This window comes from Mustela putorius, unplaced genomic scaffold (assembly GCF_011764305.1).
Source record: "Mustela putorius furo isolate JIRA1106 unplaced genomic scaffold, ASM1176430v1.1 tig00000253_pilon_pilon_pilon, whole genome shotgun sequence".
Lineage (NCBI taxonomy): Eukaryota > Metazoa > Chordata > Mammalia > Carnivora > Mustelidae > Mustela > Mustela putorius.
In genome coordinates, this window is record NW_025421329.1 from 9,359,979 (window position 1) to 9,380,861 (window position 20,883).

The window sequence follows — 20,883 nt, forward strand, 5'->3', positions numbered from 1 at the left end:
TGGGTGCTCAACAAGCCCAAAAATCTAGTCCTTGAAAACAGGGTCCTGGGCTGTGAAACTTTGAGGCAAAAAGTCCTGCTTCAGAAGCCTGTGCAGACGGTAATCGTCCACCTTAAGATAGCTGTGCATGGCACATCTCTAAGTCTGCGGGGACACTGGCTCCTGCCCTCATCCCGCCAGATTGTAGGCCCGCACATGGCCCAGGCAAAGTCAAAACCGGGTCCGTTTTGCCCGCCCAGGCCGTGCTTCGCCTCTCTGGTAGCCAGTTCAGTCCGGTTGGCTGCCTATTTGGGGAGGCTTCACCATCTGTGGGGAGATACAGCAAGATTTGTAAGAATCTATTCTGGTCTTTCTTTATACTTTTAGATTTTTCATTTAAGGTTCACAAAACACCTCCTTATACCCTTGGCCCTGCATTCCTGACTTCCCAGCCTGGGCTAATTGATGACTGTCCAAAGAGGGGGTTGTTTGTGGAGAGGGTGGAGTAAACAGATCTACAGACCCTGGGTTCTCACCATTGGCCAGGGTCACTTGACAACCTCAACCCCAAATATACCTTATTTTATAAAGGAGATTTAGACCATCACCTTGAGCTATCCCTTTAAACACCAATTCCAGGAGAAATTCTGTTTCTCTGAATCAGGTGCCACAGTGGGAGGAGGTGGTCCCGAAAATCTCACTGCTCTCTGGCTACAGTTAGGTCTACCAAGGCTGGGCAGAACATCTAAATGGAGGAGAGTAGGATAGGGTGGTGGAGGCTAATGGGAGCCCTGAGGCTTAGGATCTACGCAGAGTTCCAGTTCTGTAGGAGGGTAAAGGGGTGCCAGAGAAGCAGAGATGAAAGTGGTGCACCAGGAATTTGCAAATCCAATCTGGGCTCACTGACTTGAAGGGAGGCCTAAGATTGGAAATACAGTAAAATACAGGCTTCGCCCCAGAGAAGTCAGCTTCCTGGGGCCCAAGAGACATCAACTACATTGTTCCTTCACATGAGCCAGATGGGAAATTAAGATATATGTTTTCTTCCAACTTTATACGTAAACCTGCATCAAACCCGGGAATGGTCCACCTTGGATCTGTGTGAGTCAATGTGTGTAAAGATCAACTCAAAACTCCAAAAGCAATCATAAATAATATTGAGTTCTATTTAATGATGTTCATGCTTAAGTGTTTAGGGGTAGGTGTACTGATGTCTGAAATTTACTTTGAAATGCATTTAGGTCTATGGCCATACCATGCTGAATGGGCTTGATCGCGTTTGAAATGCACTTAGAAAAAAATAACCTGAATTGATCAATGTAGGTGCAGACAGCTGGACAGATATGTGATATAACAAGAATAGTGAAACAATAGCTGTTGGATCTGGGCAATGGGCACATGTGTGTTTTCTGTAAAATCTGTTGTACTTCAGTGTGTCTGAAAGTTTTAATAATAAAATGTTAAAACAACAACCATCATGCCCCCCCTTCACCAAAATAGAATGAAATCTCCAACCAGACAGGATCCCCTTCCCCCCACTGTTAAATAATTTCTGGACCTGTTTATTTTTCAAGTCAGGCAAAAGGAAAAAAAATCTTGAAGATTCAAGGGGTAAAACTGGCAATAACACTTTAATATAGATTTGTGGAACTCTGGCCCTTCCAGCCAGAACACACATTTATAAGCCATAAATAAAACACGCAGAAACCATAAATTAATCAGACCCGAGACCTGGATTTCACCGTGTCAAGAATGGGAATGCATTTTTTTTTTCTTTTCTTGGTCATTTACAACAGACCCTTACATCTTTTTTTTTTTTTTCCTTTTTAAACAATAGTACAACTCTGCTTCTCTGTTAAAACTACATGATTTTACACTGAATCACTCACAAAAGTTTGTGGGGTTTTGTTTTTGTTTTTTTGTTTTTCATTTTTTAATAAAGTAAGACATCCCTGCAACAGCAGCAATGGAGGAGAAAGACAACAACAACAAAAAAAAAATCAGAACTCGCAAATGCTTAAAGAAGCAGGTGTCTACACAGTAGTAGAAACCAGAGGCTTTTTGCTCTTTTCTTCCTCTCCTCTGTTTGTTTGTTTTTGACTATATCTCTTTTTGCCTTCCCTCCTTATACAGAATAATAGATATCAGTGTGGCCCCTCTGTTTGGGAGGGGAAGCTGCTGAGGGCGAGGTGAGGCTGCTGTCCTGGGGGTGAGGAGGTAATGGATTTCTTCTCCCTTGGATCTCTCCAGCACCCCTTCCTCAAACTCTCCACCCCACTTCCTTTTTTCTTGTCCTTGTCCCAAGCTACCTGGCTCCAGCATCTTCTTAAGAGGAGTTCATTATGGGCCTTGAGTACACTCCCTGGTAGTAGGAGGTGTCTGCGGCCAGTGGCGAGGCATCCAGGCCCGCTTTGTTCGTGACCGGGCCCATGGCCAGGCTACCCGGCATAGGGGAACCATAGCCAGGGTAGTGCATCACCTGTTCATAGGCCTTGAGGTCCATTTTGTGGGGCTGGTGGTGGTGGTGGCTGTGGTGGTGCTGCTGCTCCGAGGACATGAGGTTGTTAATGGAGAAGGGGTGGTTGAAGGCGTAGTGGTGCTCGGGCTTAAGGTGAGCCTCTGGCGGCAGACCTGGGTGATGGGGAGGGCCAAGCAGGTGGGCCGCAGCCTGCTGCTGCTGCCCCGGCGATGGCGCGGGCTCCGGGGGGCTCAGGGCCGCAGCGGGCGTCCCCTTCAGCTCCCCCAGGGCCCCTCGCTTGTGCTCCTGGCACGGAGAGGCGCTGGAGTGGGGCGACTCGGTGCCCGCTGGAGTCTCAGAGGCCGGCCCGGCGGTCTCCCCTAGCTGACCCTGCGAGGCCTGGGCCCCGGCGGCGGCCTTCTTGCCACTGCCCGTGGTGCCTGAGGCTTCCTTCAGGGCCAGCTGCTTCTCACACTTGAAGCGCTTCTGGCGGCGCAAGTAGCAGCCATTCTCGAACATGTTGCCCGAGTCGGGGTGCAGGGTCCAGAAGGAGCCCTTGCCGGGCTTGTCCGGCGAGCGGGGCACCTTGAGGAAGCAGTCGTTGAAAGACAGAGAGTGGCGGATTGAGTTCTGCCAGCGCTGCTGGTTCTGCCGGTAGAAGGGGAAGAGGTCCATGATCCACTGGTAGATCTCGCTCAATGTCAGCATCTTGTTAGGGCTCTGCTGGATGGCCATGGTGATGAGCGAGATGTAGGAGTAGGGCGGCTTGGCGTGCGTGTAGCTGCGCCGATAAGTCTTGGGGTCGCGCGCGCGGCTCAGGCCCGCCTGCCCGTACATGGGGCTCATGGAGTTCATGTTGGCATAGGGGGTCAGGCCGCCCATGGCCCCGGCCGCCTGTCCCCCGAGCGGGCTGAGGCTGGGACTCAGGTGCGGCCCCATGCCCGCCACACCGGCCGCCCCGGCTGAGCCACCCATGCTCGCCATGGCGCCCGCCCCGGGGGACATGCCGGCCAGGGACGGGCTCATGCCCGCGCCCACGTACGAGGACATGTTCATGGAGCCGGCGCTCATGTTGCCGGAGCCGCTGCCCATGGCGGCCGCGGACATGCTCATGTAAGTGTTCATACCGTTCATCCCCAGGCCGGCGTTCATGTTGCTCACGGAGGAGTAGCCCTGCGGACAGAGCCCGGGGAGGGAGGCGCACAGGGTTAGCATCGAAACTAGAGCGTGCCCTGACCTCCCACCCACCAGGCTAGCCCAGGCCCCCCCGCCTGCGAGGAGGCCTCTGGGGAGTCCTTCCCCCGGCTGGCCCCTGGGCCCCGGACATCGAGTCCGTTTCACCCGGAGAAAGCCGGGATCGTCTAGAAGGAGTTGGCCAGCAGGTTGCTGCTGTTTGCATGTGGCTGGATCCTAGCCCTTCTGCCCCTTGCTCAGATTCTAAAGCAAGGGTCCCCCGGAGCACCCCTAAATCAGGCACCCCAAATGCATCTCCTTTCCTCAACTCTCAGGCCAGCATACCGAATCCGCACCGTGGCCTTGGTCGCGTCCTCCGACCCTAGTGAACAACCTGTGGGTCACAGCCTAGGGCGCCCAGCGGCCTCAAGCGGAGATTGTTCCAGGCTTCTCCGTTCATCCTTCCTCTTGGGACCCCATCCTTGGCCCCAGGGGAACCAAGACCCAGTGCCTGCGCAGAGTTTGGGGCCAGCTGGAGGCACTGAGTTAAGGGGCAAGGAGAAGACCGAGAACCGAACTACAGGCGGCTGGGCTTTGCAGCCACAAACTTTCTTTCTCTTTGTCTCTAGTCTTTGAATTTGACTCTACTTCAGTCCCCAACTCCTATCCACCTTCTCTCCAGCTCCCCACCCCCTTGCCGGCCGACCTCCCACCCCTCCCCAGCCGCGCGCTGCCAAACATAACTCTGTTAGGATAGTGCGTGGCTCGGCCACGAAGAGGATTTGGAGGCGCCGCAAGTCAATATTTGATCACAAAGTTAATATTATCTCAAGGCTAACAGTGTGTCGTATAAAAAAGAGACCCATTTGAGTCGAAGGAGGGTGGAAAAGGCGGCTGCCCAGAGCGGCTGGGGGTGGGGGGCGGGTGCCGGCGAGGGAAACGGTCCTGAGGTTGGGGAACAGTGCGAACGCCACCACCCCACTTCCCCCTGGAAAAGGCGAGTGCCTACCTCCGGCTCGGCATAGTAGCTGCTCCAGTCGGACGGCTCGTGCCCTTCCATCTTCACCGCTCCCAGCATACTGGAAGCCGAGTGCATGGCAGTTTAAAATTTAACAGCCACAACAAACGACCAGCAATCACCCCCCACCCCCACCCTCTTAAAAAAAAAAAAAAGTCAGCCAAGGCACCGTCCCCTCCCTCCCTCTCTCGCACTCCTTCTCTCCCGTTCCACTCCCTCTCTTTCCCTTGGCCTGCCGGAGGCGGTAGTTGGAACGGGCGGGAGGGGTCAGCCACGGGAGGAGGGGGCCAAGGATGGGAGGAGGCCCGGACCCGAGCCCCGCTGTAGGGAGCGCCCGCCGCAGCCGCCGCCGCGCTTGCGGGCTGCCGGGCGGAGGCCGAGGTTGGCAGTGCGAGCTGCCCGGAGGCGGCGGGAAGCGCTCGGCGCGGGGGCGGGTGGGGGGGGGTGGTGGAGAGAGGGAGGAGGAGGAGGAGGAGGAGAGGAGGAGGAGGAGGAGGAGGAGAAGGAGGAGGCGGAGGAGGTGTGGACCGCGGAGCGGACAAGTGCCGCAGTGACGTGGGCGGCTGGTGATATAGCGCGGCGCGCTGGCGCGGGCCTCCAATCCCCAGACCCGGGACAGCCCATTTGAATAATCAGCTCACACCTAGGTGAGAGGGAGCCTCGGCAGGCGCCCGGCACCTGCCCCTCGGCGCCCGGCGCCCGCCCCAATGCCGCCGCGCCCGCACCGGTGCCAGGCCAGGCGAGCGGGGCGAGTGGGCGAGCAGGCTCCTTGCTCCAGCCCCCATGCCCCCCCCCCCCGTGCGCGGGGAGTGCCCGTGGGAGGAGGGACCTAGGAGGAAGCCACCCCAGTAGCGGCACAAGGCTCTGACCGCCGCCCGGTCCCCTAGCGCCCGGCGCCTAGTGCGCCAGTCGGAGGGCGAGCCCGGCCTCCGCGCCCGGTTGCCCCTCCGCAGAGCCTTAGAAACGCCGCATTCACTTATCCCGGGTTTCTTCGCTCTCAGTGCTCATTCCCTGTCAAAACGACAAGACGGTGACAGAGCCAATTTGCAAAGCGCTGTCGTATTTAGAAAAACTGTGTACACACCTTGAACTCGCCTGCCGCTGCTCCTGGGACGCCCCTCCCTGTTACAGTTAAGACCCAAACGGCTCGGGAAGGCGTGCGGGGCGCGCTTTCTCCTCCTCCGAGCCCAGCCTTCCGAGACCGGCTGGGGAGTGGCTGTCGGGCAAGAGCACTGTCCGATCGCCGAGCGCCCCGCGCTCGGCCCCCGCCAGCTGCAGTCGACGGTTGGGAGACTGCTATTTGTCTCTGACATTCAGGACGCCGTGTTTCAAGGTTACTTTGCAGTCACAACCGAGGTGCCCACAGCATTTCGTAACTAAAACAAACAGGGCAGGAGGTGGGGGGTGAGGCGGGAGGAGAGAGGGGAATAAAGGAATCAATAATGGGACACATGGAATTTACTTCAGGAAGGTCTCTGTTCTCTGCTTTCTTGAGGGGCTCTTCTGTAAGAATTAGAAGCCCCGCAACCATTTACTTCCTTTTTATTTTTGCTACCGCTTCTGGGTTCAGCTTATCATCTGTCCTGGGCCAGCTACCAACACCTTAAGTGAGCCCAGATTGCAGGGTTTGGGGCTATTGCAGGTGTTTGATGTGGACTTCTTTTCTTGGTTCTAAAAACAGGCTGGGCCATGAGGATTCAGCCCTGTTCCCTCACCACAGAGATAAAGAACAAATAGGAAATAGTGGGTATCTGGTCCACTGGCCAAAGTGATGGGTAATGGTGTCAGAAGACAGGAGCTGAGCACTGAGAATGGAAGGACTGTATGAGGGTCAGTCTAGAAGGACAGCGAGGAAGAGCAGTCCATGCAGGGAAGACACCCTTTCCTCCCCCCCGCCCCCATCCCAGGCCTGCATCTCTTTGAACCAGATGGAGTCGCTGGTACCACCTTTTTTTGCTGAACCTCAAATGGTTTGACCCATTCATAGTGAGGGGGTTAGAGAGTGTCAGGGTAGGATCCCCCAAAGCTGAAGTCTGAATGGCTTTCAAAGCCCTGCGCAGCCCAGAGGGCTCTCGGTAGAGGCAGGCCAGCCCGGTGCATCTAGGAAGTGTGTTGTGGGGTATATGAATGAACACTTAGTGTATGTACGTGCTGGGGAGCCCAAGAGATAGATTCCCGGCATCTCTCACCGAGTCTCAGAGCATGAGGGGAGCAATTTAACTGTTCTCCCCAGGGCTTGGGGAAGAAGGGTGCGCACTGGCACTCAAGAGGTTAAGTTGCGTGTGTGTGTGTGTGTGTGTGTGTGTGTGTGTGTTTTAAAGCTTTCTGCAGAGGATCAGAGCAGAAACGCAGCTATACACATACACACACACCTCAAAACACTTTGTCAATTCCACACACACACCCACACACCCCTGCCCAGGGAGCGCTTCTCAAATTCAGTAAAAAAGAGACGCCCAAACAGACAAACCTGCGAATCAACGACAAGACACATAGCTTTCTCGTGTGTATGGAGTCGAAAATTCTGGTTAACCTAATCTTTCCATGTGTGTATGTATTCCATTTCCCTTTCTCTTTTTGGTCCCGACTGAAACTATGGTTCTAGAAATTATTCCACGAGCAAAGGAGCGAAAGGGACCTAGAGAGGAGGTCCGGGGGAGGAAGGAGCGCTCCCTTCCTAAAGAGCAAACCTTTCAAGTTCTCGCAGGGTCGGTGGTCGGGATTCCGGCGCACCGGGAGCGCTCGCCCCCGGCTCCCGCAGTGACAGGACGCCCCCTATCGGCCGCGCGGTCCCTGGGCCCGACCCGAGCCCTCCTTACCCCTGTGCTCCTAACCCCGAAACCCAAGTGCCTGGCCACCTTTTCCCCCGCCTCCCAGATGCGGGCTTGGCATTTGCTCGGAGACCCCCGAAGTTCTGCACAAACCCGAACCGCCTCCTGCCTCCTCGGAGGCGCCCAGGGCTCTGGTCAGGTCCGAGCCGCCAGTACGGGACGCTCCCGAGCACGCTTCCGCTCGGAGGAAGGCGAGGGCGGCCTGCAGTGCGCTCGAGGCACCGACTGCACGGAGCAAACAGACAGGAACGTCCACACAGCCTGAGGTTCGCTTTCCGTCCCCGGCGCGGAGGTCTTTGGAGGCGCTACCTCCCCTGCACACTCCTGGTCCTCCCCGGCAGGCAGCTTCGGTTTCTAAAGGTTTATTCAGAGCGTCTGGCACGAAAGCCTCAGGCTGGAATGCTGTAAATTGCTCTGGGAGCTTCTCTCCAGGAAAAAGTTCGCGGGTAACTCGGGTTGAAAACAGATGTTTCCCCTGATGCCTCCTTAGTTTAAATGCTACCTAGGACCGAGACCTGAGAAGTTTTCCTTTGCCCGTGTCCTCCCCGTTTTCCTTTCTTTTCATTCGGCGCTGCCCCGTTTCAGTATAAGGCCTCCTTGTCCCTGACGGCTACGCTTGGGGATAGCACACGGTTTATATTCTGATGTTCCCCCAGCGGATTTGACTTGGGCTCAAATCTGGGCCTCCTCTGCTCTTGCTGGGAGAAGACGCTACTATCCTGCATTTCCCTAGCAAAACCCTTTTCACCTGGGGGCTTTTTCTGTGCTCTAACACTAGCCTCTGGGGAAAGGGATACCAAATTCCCTAAGAAATAACCTCTAAAATACCAAGGATGGGGGTCGGGATGTGGTTGGCATTTGGCTCATCGATTCTACAATTCCTGAAGTCCTTCAGAGAATAAAGGTCCAGGGCAGGCCTTGCTTCTAGGGCATTATCAGGCTGGTCTGCAGGTGAGATTAAGATAGAGGAGAAGGAAAGGTGACTGCACAGTTTTGTGGAAATACACTTTTTACTTTTAAATAAGTTTTCGACTTGGCAGAAATCAGATGCTTACAGCTCTCAAAATGGAATTTTCAGGGTGAATCTTAGGTCTTCATAAAGAAAAGGCATATAGTTATGCCGAAGGTTACAATCATCATTTCACTTTCTGCGGGTGGGTTGTTATTTCTGAAATTTTATTTAAAGAAACCTGACCACAAAATTAGTCTATTTGGTGCTGAACACAACCTCAGATACTCTTTTGCTGGCTTTCATATTTCCTTGATGGCCCAAACCACCAGTTGTTTATGGAGAGGTCAATCAGAAAGTTAATTAGCTAAGACTATGTTATCAAAGGAGATTTATGTGAAGATTGAAGAAAAGATTAAGCATGTCCTAGTCTTCAGAAACACATGCATACACACAGAGGAATGTGCTGATAAAAGTGGGGAAAAAAAAGCATAAAGCAACAGTACACGTTCAATATGCAATGCCCCTGGATACAATGTAATCTTGCTCTCCTGGGCAAGATTCACAGGAAAAGATGGGAAAGAAGTAATAACAAATAAGGATAAAATAAAATGAAATAAATATGGTGTTAATATGATTTTTGAGTGGTAGACTCATACCTTCAATCTACATCTTTTCTGCAGTATAACTGTATCGTTTTATATTATTATTTATTATTTGATTATTAAAATGTTTAAATTATTCTAAGGTGAAATATATAATAAATATTAGATCTGATGTCAAGGAAACTTTCACAAACTAACTTAGAGCTATTCCTTCAATTCTCACACTGAAAAGGAGATGGATGAAGGCACCGTTCAAATGAACCAAAGGTTTGAGTTCCGAAAAGCAAACCAATATTATTTTTTCTTTCCTGTCTCAGAAAGTGGGCTGTGCCCCTCCTTGAATTGAGGGAAGGAGAGAAGTAATAGTCATGTCAGCCACAGATGGTGACTTCCTAGCATGGCACAAGAGAAGAAAGAAGACAGTCCTTGGGGTGCTACTAGAATGAATTTGGCACCTGGATTTCTCTCTCTCTCGTTACATGTAATGTGATTGCTGTTGGGAGGTTGGTGCAGTTATGGATTGTTCCTCTTTTATGGGCTTTCCAGTAGTTGGATTGAGCAGTTGTCAACTTGGCTTCCATCTGTGTGGGTCTGTGAAGGCCAGCACGCTGCCTTTTGGGTCCAGGGTTCCACAAATATTTCTGGTATATACTTAGCATCCTGTCCACTGTTCTTGAGTTTTGAGCACTTTCCTAGTATGCGAGACTATTATAGCAGGTAATTAACATAATTGGAAGAGATAAAAATAAAGAAATGACAACTTTTAGTAGCAATAATAACATGTCAACGTGAGTAAGCATAAACTCTTCTTTGAGGGATGCCTAAATTAGATGCATCTGCATTTGTGGCCCTGGGAGCTATTTCATATATTTGAATGTTATTCTTGGAGGCAGTCTCTGTTATTCCTGCCAAAAAGGCAAGCAGTAAACTACACTGGGGACAGGAGTCACGAAGAGTGGGTCACAGACCTGAAGAATCAGACCCTGGGCATTTCTTCTTGGGAATCCTTTGCTACACAGAGAGATAATTGTTTTTTCTTTTTAAAAAAGTTTTTAGGGGCTCCTGGGTGGCTCAGTGGGTTAAGCCTTCGGTTCAGGTCATGATCCCAGGGTCCTGGGATGGAGCCTCACATCAGGCTCTCTGCTCAGCAGGGAGTCTGCTCCCCCCTCCACCCCCGCCTGCCTCTCTGCCTACTTGTGATATCTCTCTGTCAAATAAATAAATAAAATATTTTTAAAAAAGTTTTTAATTCCAGTTAGTTAACATACAGTATTATATTAGTTTCAAGTGTACAATTTAGTGATTCAACACTTCCATACATCAACCAGTGCTCATCAAGATGACAAGTGCCCTCCTTAATCCCCATCCCGTATTTAACCCATCCCCCATCCACCTCCCCTCTAGTAACCATCTGCGTATTCTCTGTAGTCAAGAGTCTGTTTCTTAGTTTGCCTCTCACCTCCCCGCTCTCCTCATTTGTTTTGTTTCTTAAATTCTACATATGGGTGAAATCATGAGATTTGTCTTTCTCTGACTGATTTATTTCACATAGCATTCACTTTAGCTCCATCCATGTTGATGCAAATGGCAATATTTCATTTTTTATGGCTAAATAATATTTCACTGTATTCAAATACCACATCTTCTTCATCCATTCATCTCTTGATGGACACTTGCTCTGCTTCCATAATTAGGCTTTTGTAAATAATGCTGCTGTAAATATAGGGGTCCTTGTATCCCTTTGAATTAGTGTTCTTTTATTCTTTGGGTAAATACACAATAGTGTAATCCAGGGTAGTTCTATTTTTAACTTTTTTTTTTTTTTTGCAGTATTAAAAATGTGTTCTTTTTTTGTTTGTTTGTTTTTTTAAAAATTTTTCAATTTATTTATTTTCAAAAACAGTATTCATTATTTTTTCACCACACCCAGTGCTCCATGCAATCCGTGCCCTCTATAATACCCACCACCTGATACCCCAACCTCCCACACCCCCGCCACTTCAAACCATTCAGATTGTTTCTCAGAGTCCATAGTCTCTCGTAATTCCCTTCCCCCTCCAATTTACCCCAACTCCCTTCTCCTCTCTAACACCCCTTGTCCTCCATGATATTTGTTATGCTCCACAAATAAGTGAAACCATACGATAATTGACTCTCTCTGCTTGACTTATTTCACTCAGCATAATCTCTTCCAGTCCCATCCATGTTGCTACAAAAGTTGATATTCATCCTTTCTGATGGAGGCATAATAATCCATAGTGTATATGGACCACATCTTCCTTATCCATTCGTCCGTTGAAGGGCATCTTGGTTCTTTCCATAGTTTGGTGACCGTGGCCATTGCTGCTATAAACACTGGGGTACAGATGGCCCTTCTTTTCACGACATTTGTCACTTTGGGGTAAATACCCAGGAGTGCAAGGGCAGGGTCATAGGGAAGCTCTATTTTTAATTTCTTTTCTTTTTTTTTTTTTTAATTTTTTATTTTTGATAAACATATATTTTTATCCCCAGGGGTACAGGTCTGTGAATCACCAGGTTTACACACTTCACAGCACTCACCAAATCACATACCCTCCCCAATGTCCATAATCCCACCCCCTTCTCCCAAACCCCCTCCCCCCAGCAACCCTCAGTTTGTTTTGTGAGATTAAGAGTCACTTATGGTTTGTCTCCCTCCCAATCCCATCTTGTTTCATTTATTCTTCTTCTACCCACTTAAGCCTCCATGTTGTATCACCACTTCCTCATATCAGGGAGATCATATGATAGTTGTCTTTCTCTGCTTGACTTATTTCGCTAAGCATGATACGCTCTAGTTCCATCCACGTTGTTGCAAATGGCAAGATTTCATTTCTTTTGATGGCTGCATAGTATTCCATTGTGTATATATACCACATCTTCTTGATCCATTCATCTGTTGATGGACATCTAGGTTCTTTCCATAGTTTGGCTATTGTGGACATTGCTGCTATAAACATTCGGGTGCATGTGCCCCTTTGGATCACTACATTTGTATCTTTAGGGTAAATACCCAATAGTGCAGTTGCTGGGTCATAGGGCAGTTCTATTTTCAACATTTTGAGGAACCTCCATGCTGTTTTCCAGAGTGGCTGCACCAGCTTGCATTCCCACCAACAGTGTAGGAGGGTTCCCCTTTCTCCACATCCTCGCCAGCATCTGTCATTTCCTGACTTGTTGATTTTAGCCATTCTGACTGGTGTGAGGTGATATCTCATTGTGGTTTTGATTTGTATTTCCCTGATGCCGAGTGATATGGAGCACTTTTTCATGTGTCTGTTCGCCATCTGGATGTCTTCTTTGCAGAAATGTCTGTTCATGTCCTCTGCCCATTTCTTGATTGGATTATTTGTTCTTTGGGTGTTGAGTTTGCTAAGTTCTTTATAGATTCTGGACACTAGTCCTTTATCTGATATGTCGTTTGCAAATATCTTCTCCCATTCTGTCAGTTGTCTTTTGATTTTGTTAACTGTTTCCTTTGCTGTGCAAAAGCTTTTGATCTTGATGAAATCCCAGTAGTTCATTTTTTTCCCTTGCTTCCCTTGCCTTTTGCGTTGTTCCTAGGAAGATGTTGCTGCGGCAGAGGTCGAAGAGGTTGCTGCCCGTGTTCTCCTCAAGGATTTTGATGGATTCCTTTCGTACATTGAGGTCCTTCATCCATTTTGAGTCTATTTTTGTGTGTGGTGTAAGGGAATGGTCCAATTTCATTTTTCTGCATGTGGCTGTCCAATTTTCCCAGCACCATTTATTGAAAAGGCTGTCTTTTTTCCATTGGACATTCTTTCCTGCTTTGTCGAAGATTAGTTGACCATAGATTTGAGGGTCTATTTCTGGGCTCTCTATTCTGTTCCATTGATCTATGTGTCTGTTTTTGTGCCAGTACCATGCTGTCTTGATGATGACAGCTTTGTAATAGAGCTTGAAGTCCGGAATTGTGATGCCACCAACGTTGGCTTTCTTTTTCAATATCCCTTTAGCTATTCGAGGTCTTTTCTGGTTCCATATAAATTTTAGAATTATTTGTTCCATTTCTTTGAAAAAGATGGATGGTACTTTGATAGGAATTGCATTAAATGTGTAGATTGCTTTAGGTAGCATAGACATTTTCACAATATTTATTCTTCCAATCCAGGAGCATGGAACATTTTTCCATTTCTTTGTGTCTTCCTCAATTTCTTTCATGAGTACTTTATAGTTTTCTGAGTATAGATTCTGTGTCTCTTTGGTTAGGTTTATTCCTAGGTATCTTATGGTTTTGGATGCAATTGTAAATGGGATTGTCTCCTTAATATCTCTTTCTTCTGTCTTGCTGTTGGTGTAGAGAAATGCAACTGATTTCTGTGCATTGATTTTATATCCTGACACTTTACTGAATTCCTGTATAAGTTCTAGCAGTTTTGGAGTGGAGTCTTTTGGGTTTTCCACATATAGTATCATATCATCTGCGAAGAGTGATAATTGACTTCTTCTTTGCCGATTTGGATGCCTTTAATTTCCTTTTGTTGTCTGATTGCTGAGGCTAGGACCTCTAGTACGATGTTGAATAGCAGTGGTGATAATGGACATCCCTGCCGTGTTCCTGACCTTAGCGGAAAAGCTTTCAGTTTTTCTCCATTGAGAATGATATTTGCGGTGGGTTTTTCATAGATGGCTTTGATGATATTGAGGTATGTGCCCTCTATCCCTACACTTTGAAGAGTTTTGATCAGGAAGGGATGTTGTACTTTGTCAAATGCTTTTTCAGCATCTATTGAGAGTATCATATGGTTCTTGTTCTTTCTTTTATTGATGTGTGTTGTATCACATTGACTGATTTGCGGATGTTGGACCAACCTTGCAGCCCTGGAATAAATCCCACTTGGTCGTGGTGAATAATCCTTTTAATGTACTGTTGAATCCTATTGGCTAGTATTTTGTTGAGTATTTTCGCATCTGTGTTCATCAAGGATATCGGTCTATAGCTCTCTTTTTTGGTGGGATCCTTGTCTGGTTTTGGGATCAAGGTGATGCTGGCCTCATAAAATGAGTTTGGAAGTTTTCCTTCCATTTCTATTTTTTGGAACAGTTTCAGGAGAATAGGAATTAGTTCTTCTTTAAATGTTTGGTAGAATTCCCCCGGGAAGCCGTCTGGCCCTGGGCTTTTGTTTGTTTGGAGATTTTTAATGACTGTTTCAATCTCCTTACTGGTTATGGGTCTGTTCAGGCTTTCTATTTCTTCCTGGTTCAGTTGTGGTAGTTTATATGTTTCTAGGAATGCATCCATTTCTTCCAGATTGTCAAATTTATTGGCATAGAGTTGCTCATAGTATGTTCTTATAATAGTTTGTATTTCTTTGGTGTTAGTTGTGATCTCTCCTCTTTCATTCATGATTTTATTTATTTGGGTCCTTTCTCTTTTCTTTTTGATAAGTCGGGCCAGGGGTTTATCAATTTTATTAATTCTTTCAAAGAACCAGCTCCTAGTTTCGTTGATTTGTTCTATTGTTTTTTTGGTTTCTATTTCATTGATTTCTGCTCTGATCTTTATGATTTCTCTTCTCCTGCTGGGCTTAGGGTTTCTTTCTTGTTCTTTCTCCAGCTCCTTTAGGTGTAGGGTTAGGTTGTGTACCTGAGACCTTTCTTGTTTCTTGAGAAAGGCTTGTGTACCGCTATATATTTTCCTCTCAGGACTGCCTTTGTTGTGTCCCACAGATTTTGAACCGTTGTATTTTCATTATCATTTGTTTCCATGATTTTTTTCAATTCTTCTTTAATTTCCCGGTTGACCCATTCATTCTTTAGAAGGACACTGTTTAGTCTCCATGTATTTGGGTTCTTTCCGAACTTCCTTTTGTGGTTGAGTTCTAGCTTTAGAGCATTGTGGTCTGAAAATATGCAGGGAATGATCCCAATCTTTTGATACCGGTTGAGTCCTGATTTAGGACCGAGAATGTGATCTATTCTGGAGAATGTTCCATGTGCACTAGAGAAGAATGTGTATTCTGTTGCTTTGGGATGAAATATTCTGAATATATCTGTGATGTCCATCTGGTCCAGTGTGTCGTTTAAGGCCTTTATTTCCTTGCTGATCTTTTGCTTGGATGACCTGTCCATTTCAGTGAGGGGAGTGTTAAAGTCCCCTACTATTATTGTATTATTGTTGATGTGTTTCTTTGATTTTGTTATTAATTGGTTTATATAGTTGGCTGCTCCCACATTGGGGGCATAGATATTTAAAATTGTTAAATCTTCTTGTTGGACAGACCCTTTGAGTATGATATAGTGTCCTTCCTCATCTCTTATTATAGTCTTTGGCTTAAAATCTAATTGATCTGATATAAGGATTGCCACTCCTGCTTTCTTCTGATGTCCATTAGCATGGTAAATTCTTTTCCACCCCCTCACTTTAAATCTGGAGGTGTCTTCGGGCTTAAAATGTGTTTCTTGGAGGCAACATATAGATGGGTTTTGTTTTTTTATCCATTCTGATACCCTGTGTCTTTTGACAGGGGCATTTAGCCCATTAACATTCAGGGTAACTATTGAGAGATATGAATTTAGTGCCATTGTATTGCCTGTAAGGTGACTGTTACTGTATATGGTCTCTGTTCCTTTCTGATCTACCACTTGTAGGCTCTCTCTTTGCTTAGAGGACCCCTTTCAATATTTCCTGTAGAGCTGGTTTGGTATTTGCAAATTCTTTCAGTTGTTGTTTGTCCTGGAAGCTTTTAATCTCTCCTTCTATTTTCAATGATAGCCTAGCTGGATATAGTATTCTTGGCTGCATGTTTTTCTCGTTTAGTGCTCTGAAAATATCATGCCAGCTCTTTCTGGCCTGCCAGGTCTCTGTGGATAAGTCAGCTGCCAATCTAATATTTTTACCATTGTATGTTACAGACTTCTTTTCCCGGGCTGCTTTCAGGATTTTCTCTTTGTCATTGAGACTTGTAAATTTTACTATTAGGTGACGGGGTTTGGGCCTATTCTTATTGAATTTGAGGGGCGTTCTCTGAACCTCCTGAATTTTGATGCTCGTTCCCTTTGCCATATTGGGGAAATTCTCCCCAATAATTCTCTCCAGTATACCTTCTGCTCCCCTCTCACTTTCTTCTTCTTCTGGAATCCCAATTATTCTAATGTTGTTTCGTCTTATGGTGTCACTTATCTCTCGAATTCTCCCCTCGTGGTCCAGTAGCTGTTTGTCCCTCTTTTGCTCAGCTTCTTTATTCTCTGTCATTTGGTCTTCTATATCACTAATTCTTTCTTCTGCCTCATTTATCCTAGCAGTTAGAGCCTCCATTTTTGATTGCACCTCATTAATAGCTTTTTTGATTTCACCTTGGTTAGATTTTAGTTCTTTTATTTCTCCAGAAAGGGCTTTTATATCTCTCGAGAGGGTTTCTCTAATATCTTCCATGCCTTTTTCGAGCCCGGCTAGAACCTTGAGAATTGTCATTCTGAACTATAGGTTTGACATATTACCGATGTCTGTATTGATTAGGTCCCTAGCCTTCGGTACTGCCTCTTGTTCTTTTTTTTGTGTTGAATTTTTACGTCTTGTCATTTTGTCCAGATAAGACTAAATGAAGGTGCAAGTAAAATACTAAAAGGGTGGCAACAACCCCAGGAAAATATGCTTTAACCAAATTAGAAGAGATCCAAAATCGTGAGTGGGGAGAAAGGGGATAAAAAGAGGTTCAAAAAGGAAGAAAGAAAAAAAAAAAAAAAAAAAAAAAAAAAAAAGAAAAGAAAAGAAAAAAAGAATTTTTTAAAAAAGAATACACCTAAGAAAAATGTAAAAAAGAAAAAATATATATATTAGATAAACTAGTATAAAATCGTTAAAAAAGAAAAAGGTAACAGTTAAAAAAAAAATTTACCCGAAGGCGAGAAAAAAAAAAAAATGAAAAAGAAAAAATTAAATTAACTGCAAGACTAAAAAAAAATCACAGGAAAAAAGCCATGAGTTCCGTGCTTGGCTTTCTCCTCCTCTGGAATTCTGCTGCTCTCCTTGGTATTGAAACCGCACTCCTTGGTAGGTGAACTTGGTCTTGGCTGGATTTCTTGTTGATCTTCTGGGGGAGGGGCCTGTTGTAGTGATTCTCAAGTGTCTGCCCCAGGCGGAATTACACCGCCCTTACCCGGGGCCGGGGTGAGTAATCCGCTCGGGTTTGCTTTCAGGAGCTTTTGTTCCCTGAGCGCTTTCCGTAGAGTTCCAGAGGACGGAATACAAATGGCGGCCTCCTGGTCTCCGGCCTGGAGGATCCGAGAGCCCAGGGCCGCACTCCTCAGTGCGCGCTCAGAGAACAGCGCCCAGTTACTCCCGTCTGCCTGACCTCCGGCCACGCTCCGAGCTCACCGAGCCTGCGACCGGTTCAAGGTAACACGGAGCTGTGAGCTTACTGTCGGCTCTGTCTCTGTAGCCGGCTTTCCCGTTCCAATACCCGCAAGCTCTGCGACACTCAGACACCCCCGATCCTTCTGTGACCCTGCGGGACCTGAGGCCACGCTGACCCCGCGTGGGCTTCGCCCCGGTTTAGCCTCTGGAGCGATGTCCCTCAGCGGAACAGACTTTTAAAAGTCCTGATTTTGTGCACGGTTGCTCCGCCGCTTGCCGGGAGCCGGCCCCTCCCCCCGGGGTCTATCTTCCTGTCGCTTTGGATTCACTTCTCCGCCGGTCCTACCTTTCAGAAAGTGGTTGTTTTTCTGTTTCCAGAATTGCTGTTCTTCTTCTCTTCGATCTGCCGATGGATTTTCAGGTGTTTGCAATCTTTAGATAAGGTATCTAGCTGATCTCCGGCTAGCTGAAGCAGTCTCAGCTTGCTACTTCTCCGCCATCTTGACTCCTCCTATTTTTAACTTTTTGAGGAGCCTCCATACTGTCTTCCAGAGTGACTGAACTAGTTTGCCTTCCCACCAATAATTCATATGGGTTCCTTTTTGTCTACCACGTCACCAACACATGCTTATTGTTTCGTTTTGTTTGTTTTTAGTAATTCTGACAAGTGTGAGGTGATATCTCATTGTAGTTTTGATTTGCATTTCCCTGGTGATGAGTGATATTGGGCATATTTTCATGTGTCTTTTGGTCATCTGGATGTCTTCTTTGGAAAAATGTCTGTTCATGTCTTCTCCCCATTTTAAAGTTTTTTTTAAGGTTTTTTTTTTTTTTAAGATTTTATTTATTTATTTGACAGACAGAGATCACGAGCAGGAAGAGAGGCAGGCAGAGTGGGGGTGGGAAGTAGGCTCCCTGCTGAGCAGAGAGCCCTAAGAGAGACCTTATCCCAGGCTCCTGTGATCATGACTTGAGCTGAAGACAGAGGCTTTAACCCACTGAGCCACCCAGGTGCCCCCTTCTACACATTTTAATTGAATTATTCACTTTTTTGGCTGTTGAGATGTGCAAGTTCTTTATGTATTTTGCATATTAACCCTTCCTTTATTGGTTATGTCATTTGCAAGTATCTTCTCCTGTTCTGTAGACTGCCTTTTAGTTCTGTTGATTGTGCCCTTCATGGTGCAGAAGCTGTTTATTTTGATGTCATTCTCATATTTATTTTTGCTCTTGTTTCCCTTGCTTCAGAAGACAGATCTAGAAAAAAGTTGCTACAGCTGATGTCAAAGAAGTTACTGTCTATACAGAGAGGTAATTAAGAATTAGATCTGTGAACTACTGATTATTTATGTGGATTAACAAATACACTTCCAGTAAGTATGAGAGGATGAAGCATATGACAGCATGTGACAGTCGTGGAGATGAGAAAGTGCTTAGTACTGCCTGGAGTTTGAGTCTTATGGTTAGAAACGAATTGCTTGCTTTTTGTCTCCATCTCAAGATGATACAGGGGCTCTGCATAAAGATAAAATAATTATGCAGAACTTGCTCCAAAATTAAGTAGAGACAATGAAGAAGCATTTATATATTGTTGGTCCATCCAGCAACTTTTTTTTTAATTTTTTTATTTTGTGTAAACATATATTTTTATCCCCAGGGGTACAGGTCTGTGAATCACCAGGTTTACACACTTCACAGCACTCACCATAGCACATACCCTCCCCAATGTCCATAATCCCACCCCCTTCTCCCAAACCCCCTTCCCCCAGCAACCCTCAGTTTGTTTTGTGAGATTAAGAGTCACTTATGGTTTGTCTCCCTCCCATTCCCATCTTGTTTCATTTATTCTTCTCCTACCCACTTAAGCCCCCATGTTGCATCACCACTTCCTCATATCAGGGAGATCATATGATAGTTGTCTTTCTCTGCTTGACTTATTTCGCTAAGCATGATACGCTCTAGTTCCATCCATGTTGTAATGGATGAAGGACCTCAATGTGCAAAAGGAATCCATCAAAATCCTTGAGGAGAACACAGGCAGCAACCTCTTCCACCTCAGCCACAGCAACATCTTCCTAGGAACAACGCAAAAGGCAAGGGAAGCAAGGGCAAAAATGAACTATTGGGATTTCATCAAGATCAAAAGCTTTTGCACAGCAAAGGAAACAGTTAACAAAATCAAAAGACAACTGACAGAATGGGAGAAGATATTTGCAAACGACATATCAGATAAAGGACTAGTGTCCAGAATCTATAAAGAACTTAGCAAACTCAACACCCAAAGAACAAATAATCCAATCAAGAAATGGGCAGAGGACATGTCCAGCAACTATTTTAATAAGTATTTACTATATTCCAGAGGCGAGGATGCAGCCCTGAACAAGGTAGGCAACACCATGGGCTCATAGAGGTTGTTTCCTTCTACTTTCTCCTGCTGATTCTGCCACCTATTCTAGCAGAACATATTTTCCTTATGTTTTCATGTCTCCTTTCAGCCATGATGCAGAAGTTGCCCAGCCCATTCCAAAGGGTAATCTACATTTCGCCATTCAGAAATAGTCTATCTCCTGGCAGGGATGGACTAAAACCCAAGACAAAGTGTTCTGTCTGTGTTGACCCAGAACTGATGGCAAAATCAAGGGCTTAGTCCTCTGAAATAGTTGGCATAGTGCCAGCAGAATGGATCTGGCCAGAAGGTAGCCAGAAGGGAGAAACGTGTTGTTCAAATTACCTGTTATAAATCCACCTTTTACGATTCCTCTAGCATATGGGGTACTAGAGGGCTATGGCTTTGGAAAGAAGGAGCAGGAAGCAGGGAGATGCTTCTGCTAGTGGTTGATGCTGGCTTGAGAACGGAGTCTTATGGGTGTGAGAAAAGCAGTTGGCACAGAGAGCTCTCAGCCCTCAAGTGCTTGTAATACACACCTCTGTATCCGTTGTCAATTTCACTTCCGAAAGTAATTCCAGAAGGAGGATGGTGGAGGTTCCTGAAAAGTGGGAGCTTTATTTTACAGGGAGGGGTAGCATAACAGAACAACAGAAATCCACTGTGACTGAGGTAATTAACCAGACCCAGGACTGCCCCTCAAATTTTTATGTGCATGGGAATTCCTGGGGAACTTGTTAAAATGCAGATTCTGATTCAGCAGGTCTGGGGAAGGACTCAGGAGTTTGCATTCCAACAAGCTTCCTGGTGAAGCCATGCTGCGGGTCCTTGGCCACAGACAGACCAGCTCAGCCCTTCAAGGCCTGTTTCTCACTCAGTCTGCAGTCTGTCCCGAGATGGATGGTGGCATGTGACTTGAAAAAATAACAAGTGCTAAGTCCTTCTTCACATTTGTCTGTTTTCCCCTCATTGGCCTGTGACCGCACTGACCCTCCCCTCAGCTTAGATCCCACCTTCCTGGCTCACAGGAGTAAGAACCTATCTGCATGTGCAGGCAAAATAGTGCTGTAGTCTCCTTTCAGCCATGATGCAGAGCGCCCCCCACAGGTCCCATGCTCCACCCAGAGCGCCCCCCACAGGTCCCAT

General features: G+C 46.7%; 1 protein-coding gene across 2 annotated transcripts; it reads right to left on the minus strand.

Moving 5' to 3' along the window:
* Positions 1-1,591: 1,591 nt before the first annotated feature.
* On the minus strand, positions 1,592-5,946 carry FOXA2 (forkhead box A2). Of its 2 annotated transcripts, XM_004754118.3 has the most exons (3): positions 5,713-5,946; positions 4,620-4,689; positions 1,592-3,610 (listed from the first exon to the last, which is right to left on the minus strand). In XM_004754118.3, the coding sequence occupies exons 2-3, from the start codon at positions 4,686-4,688 to the stop codon at positions 2,306-2,308; spliced, it is 1,374 nt and encodes a 457-aa protein (XP_004754175.1). In that variant the 5' UTR covers position 4,689; positions 5,713-5,946; the 3' UTR covers positions 1,592-2,305. The 2 variants fall into 2 exon arrangements, with proteins under 2 accessions (XP_004754175.1, XP_004754174.1); XM_004754117.3 differs by lacking the exon at positions 5,713-5,946 and having other exon boundaries at positions 4,620-5,065.
* Positions 5,947-20,883: the final 14,937 nt, after the last annotated feature.

What these genes read in the sequence shown, in the direction of transcription:
- FOXA2 (XM_004754117.3), bottom strand. Translation starts at nt 4,706, where the DNA reads ATGCACTCGGCTTCCAGTATGCTGGGAGCGGTGAAGATGGAAGGGCAC. An exon ending in GCTACTATGCCGAGCCGGAG is followed by an intron (nt 3,611 to 4,619) that starts GTAGGCACTCGC and finishes CTCTGTCCGCAG; the next exon opens with GGCTACTCCTCCGTGAGCAA.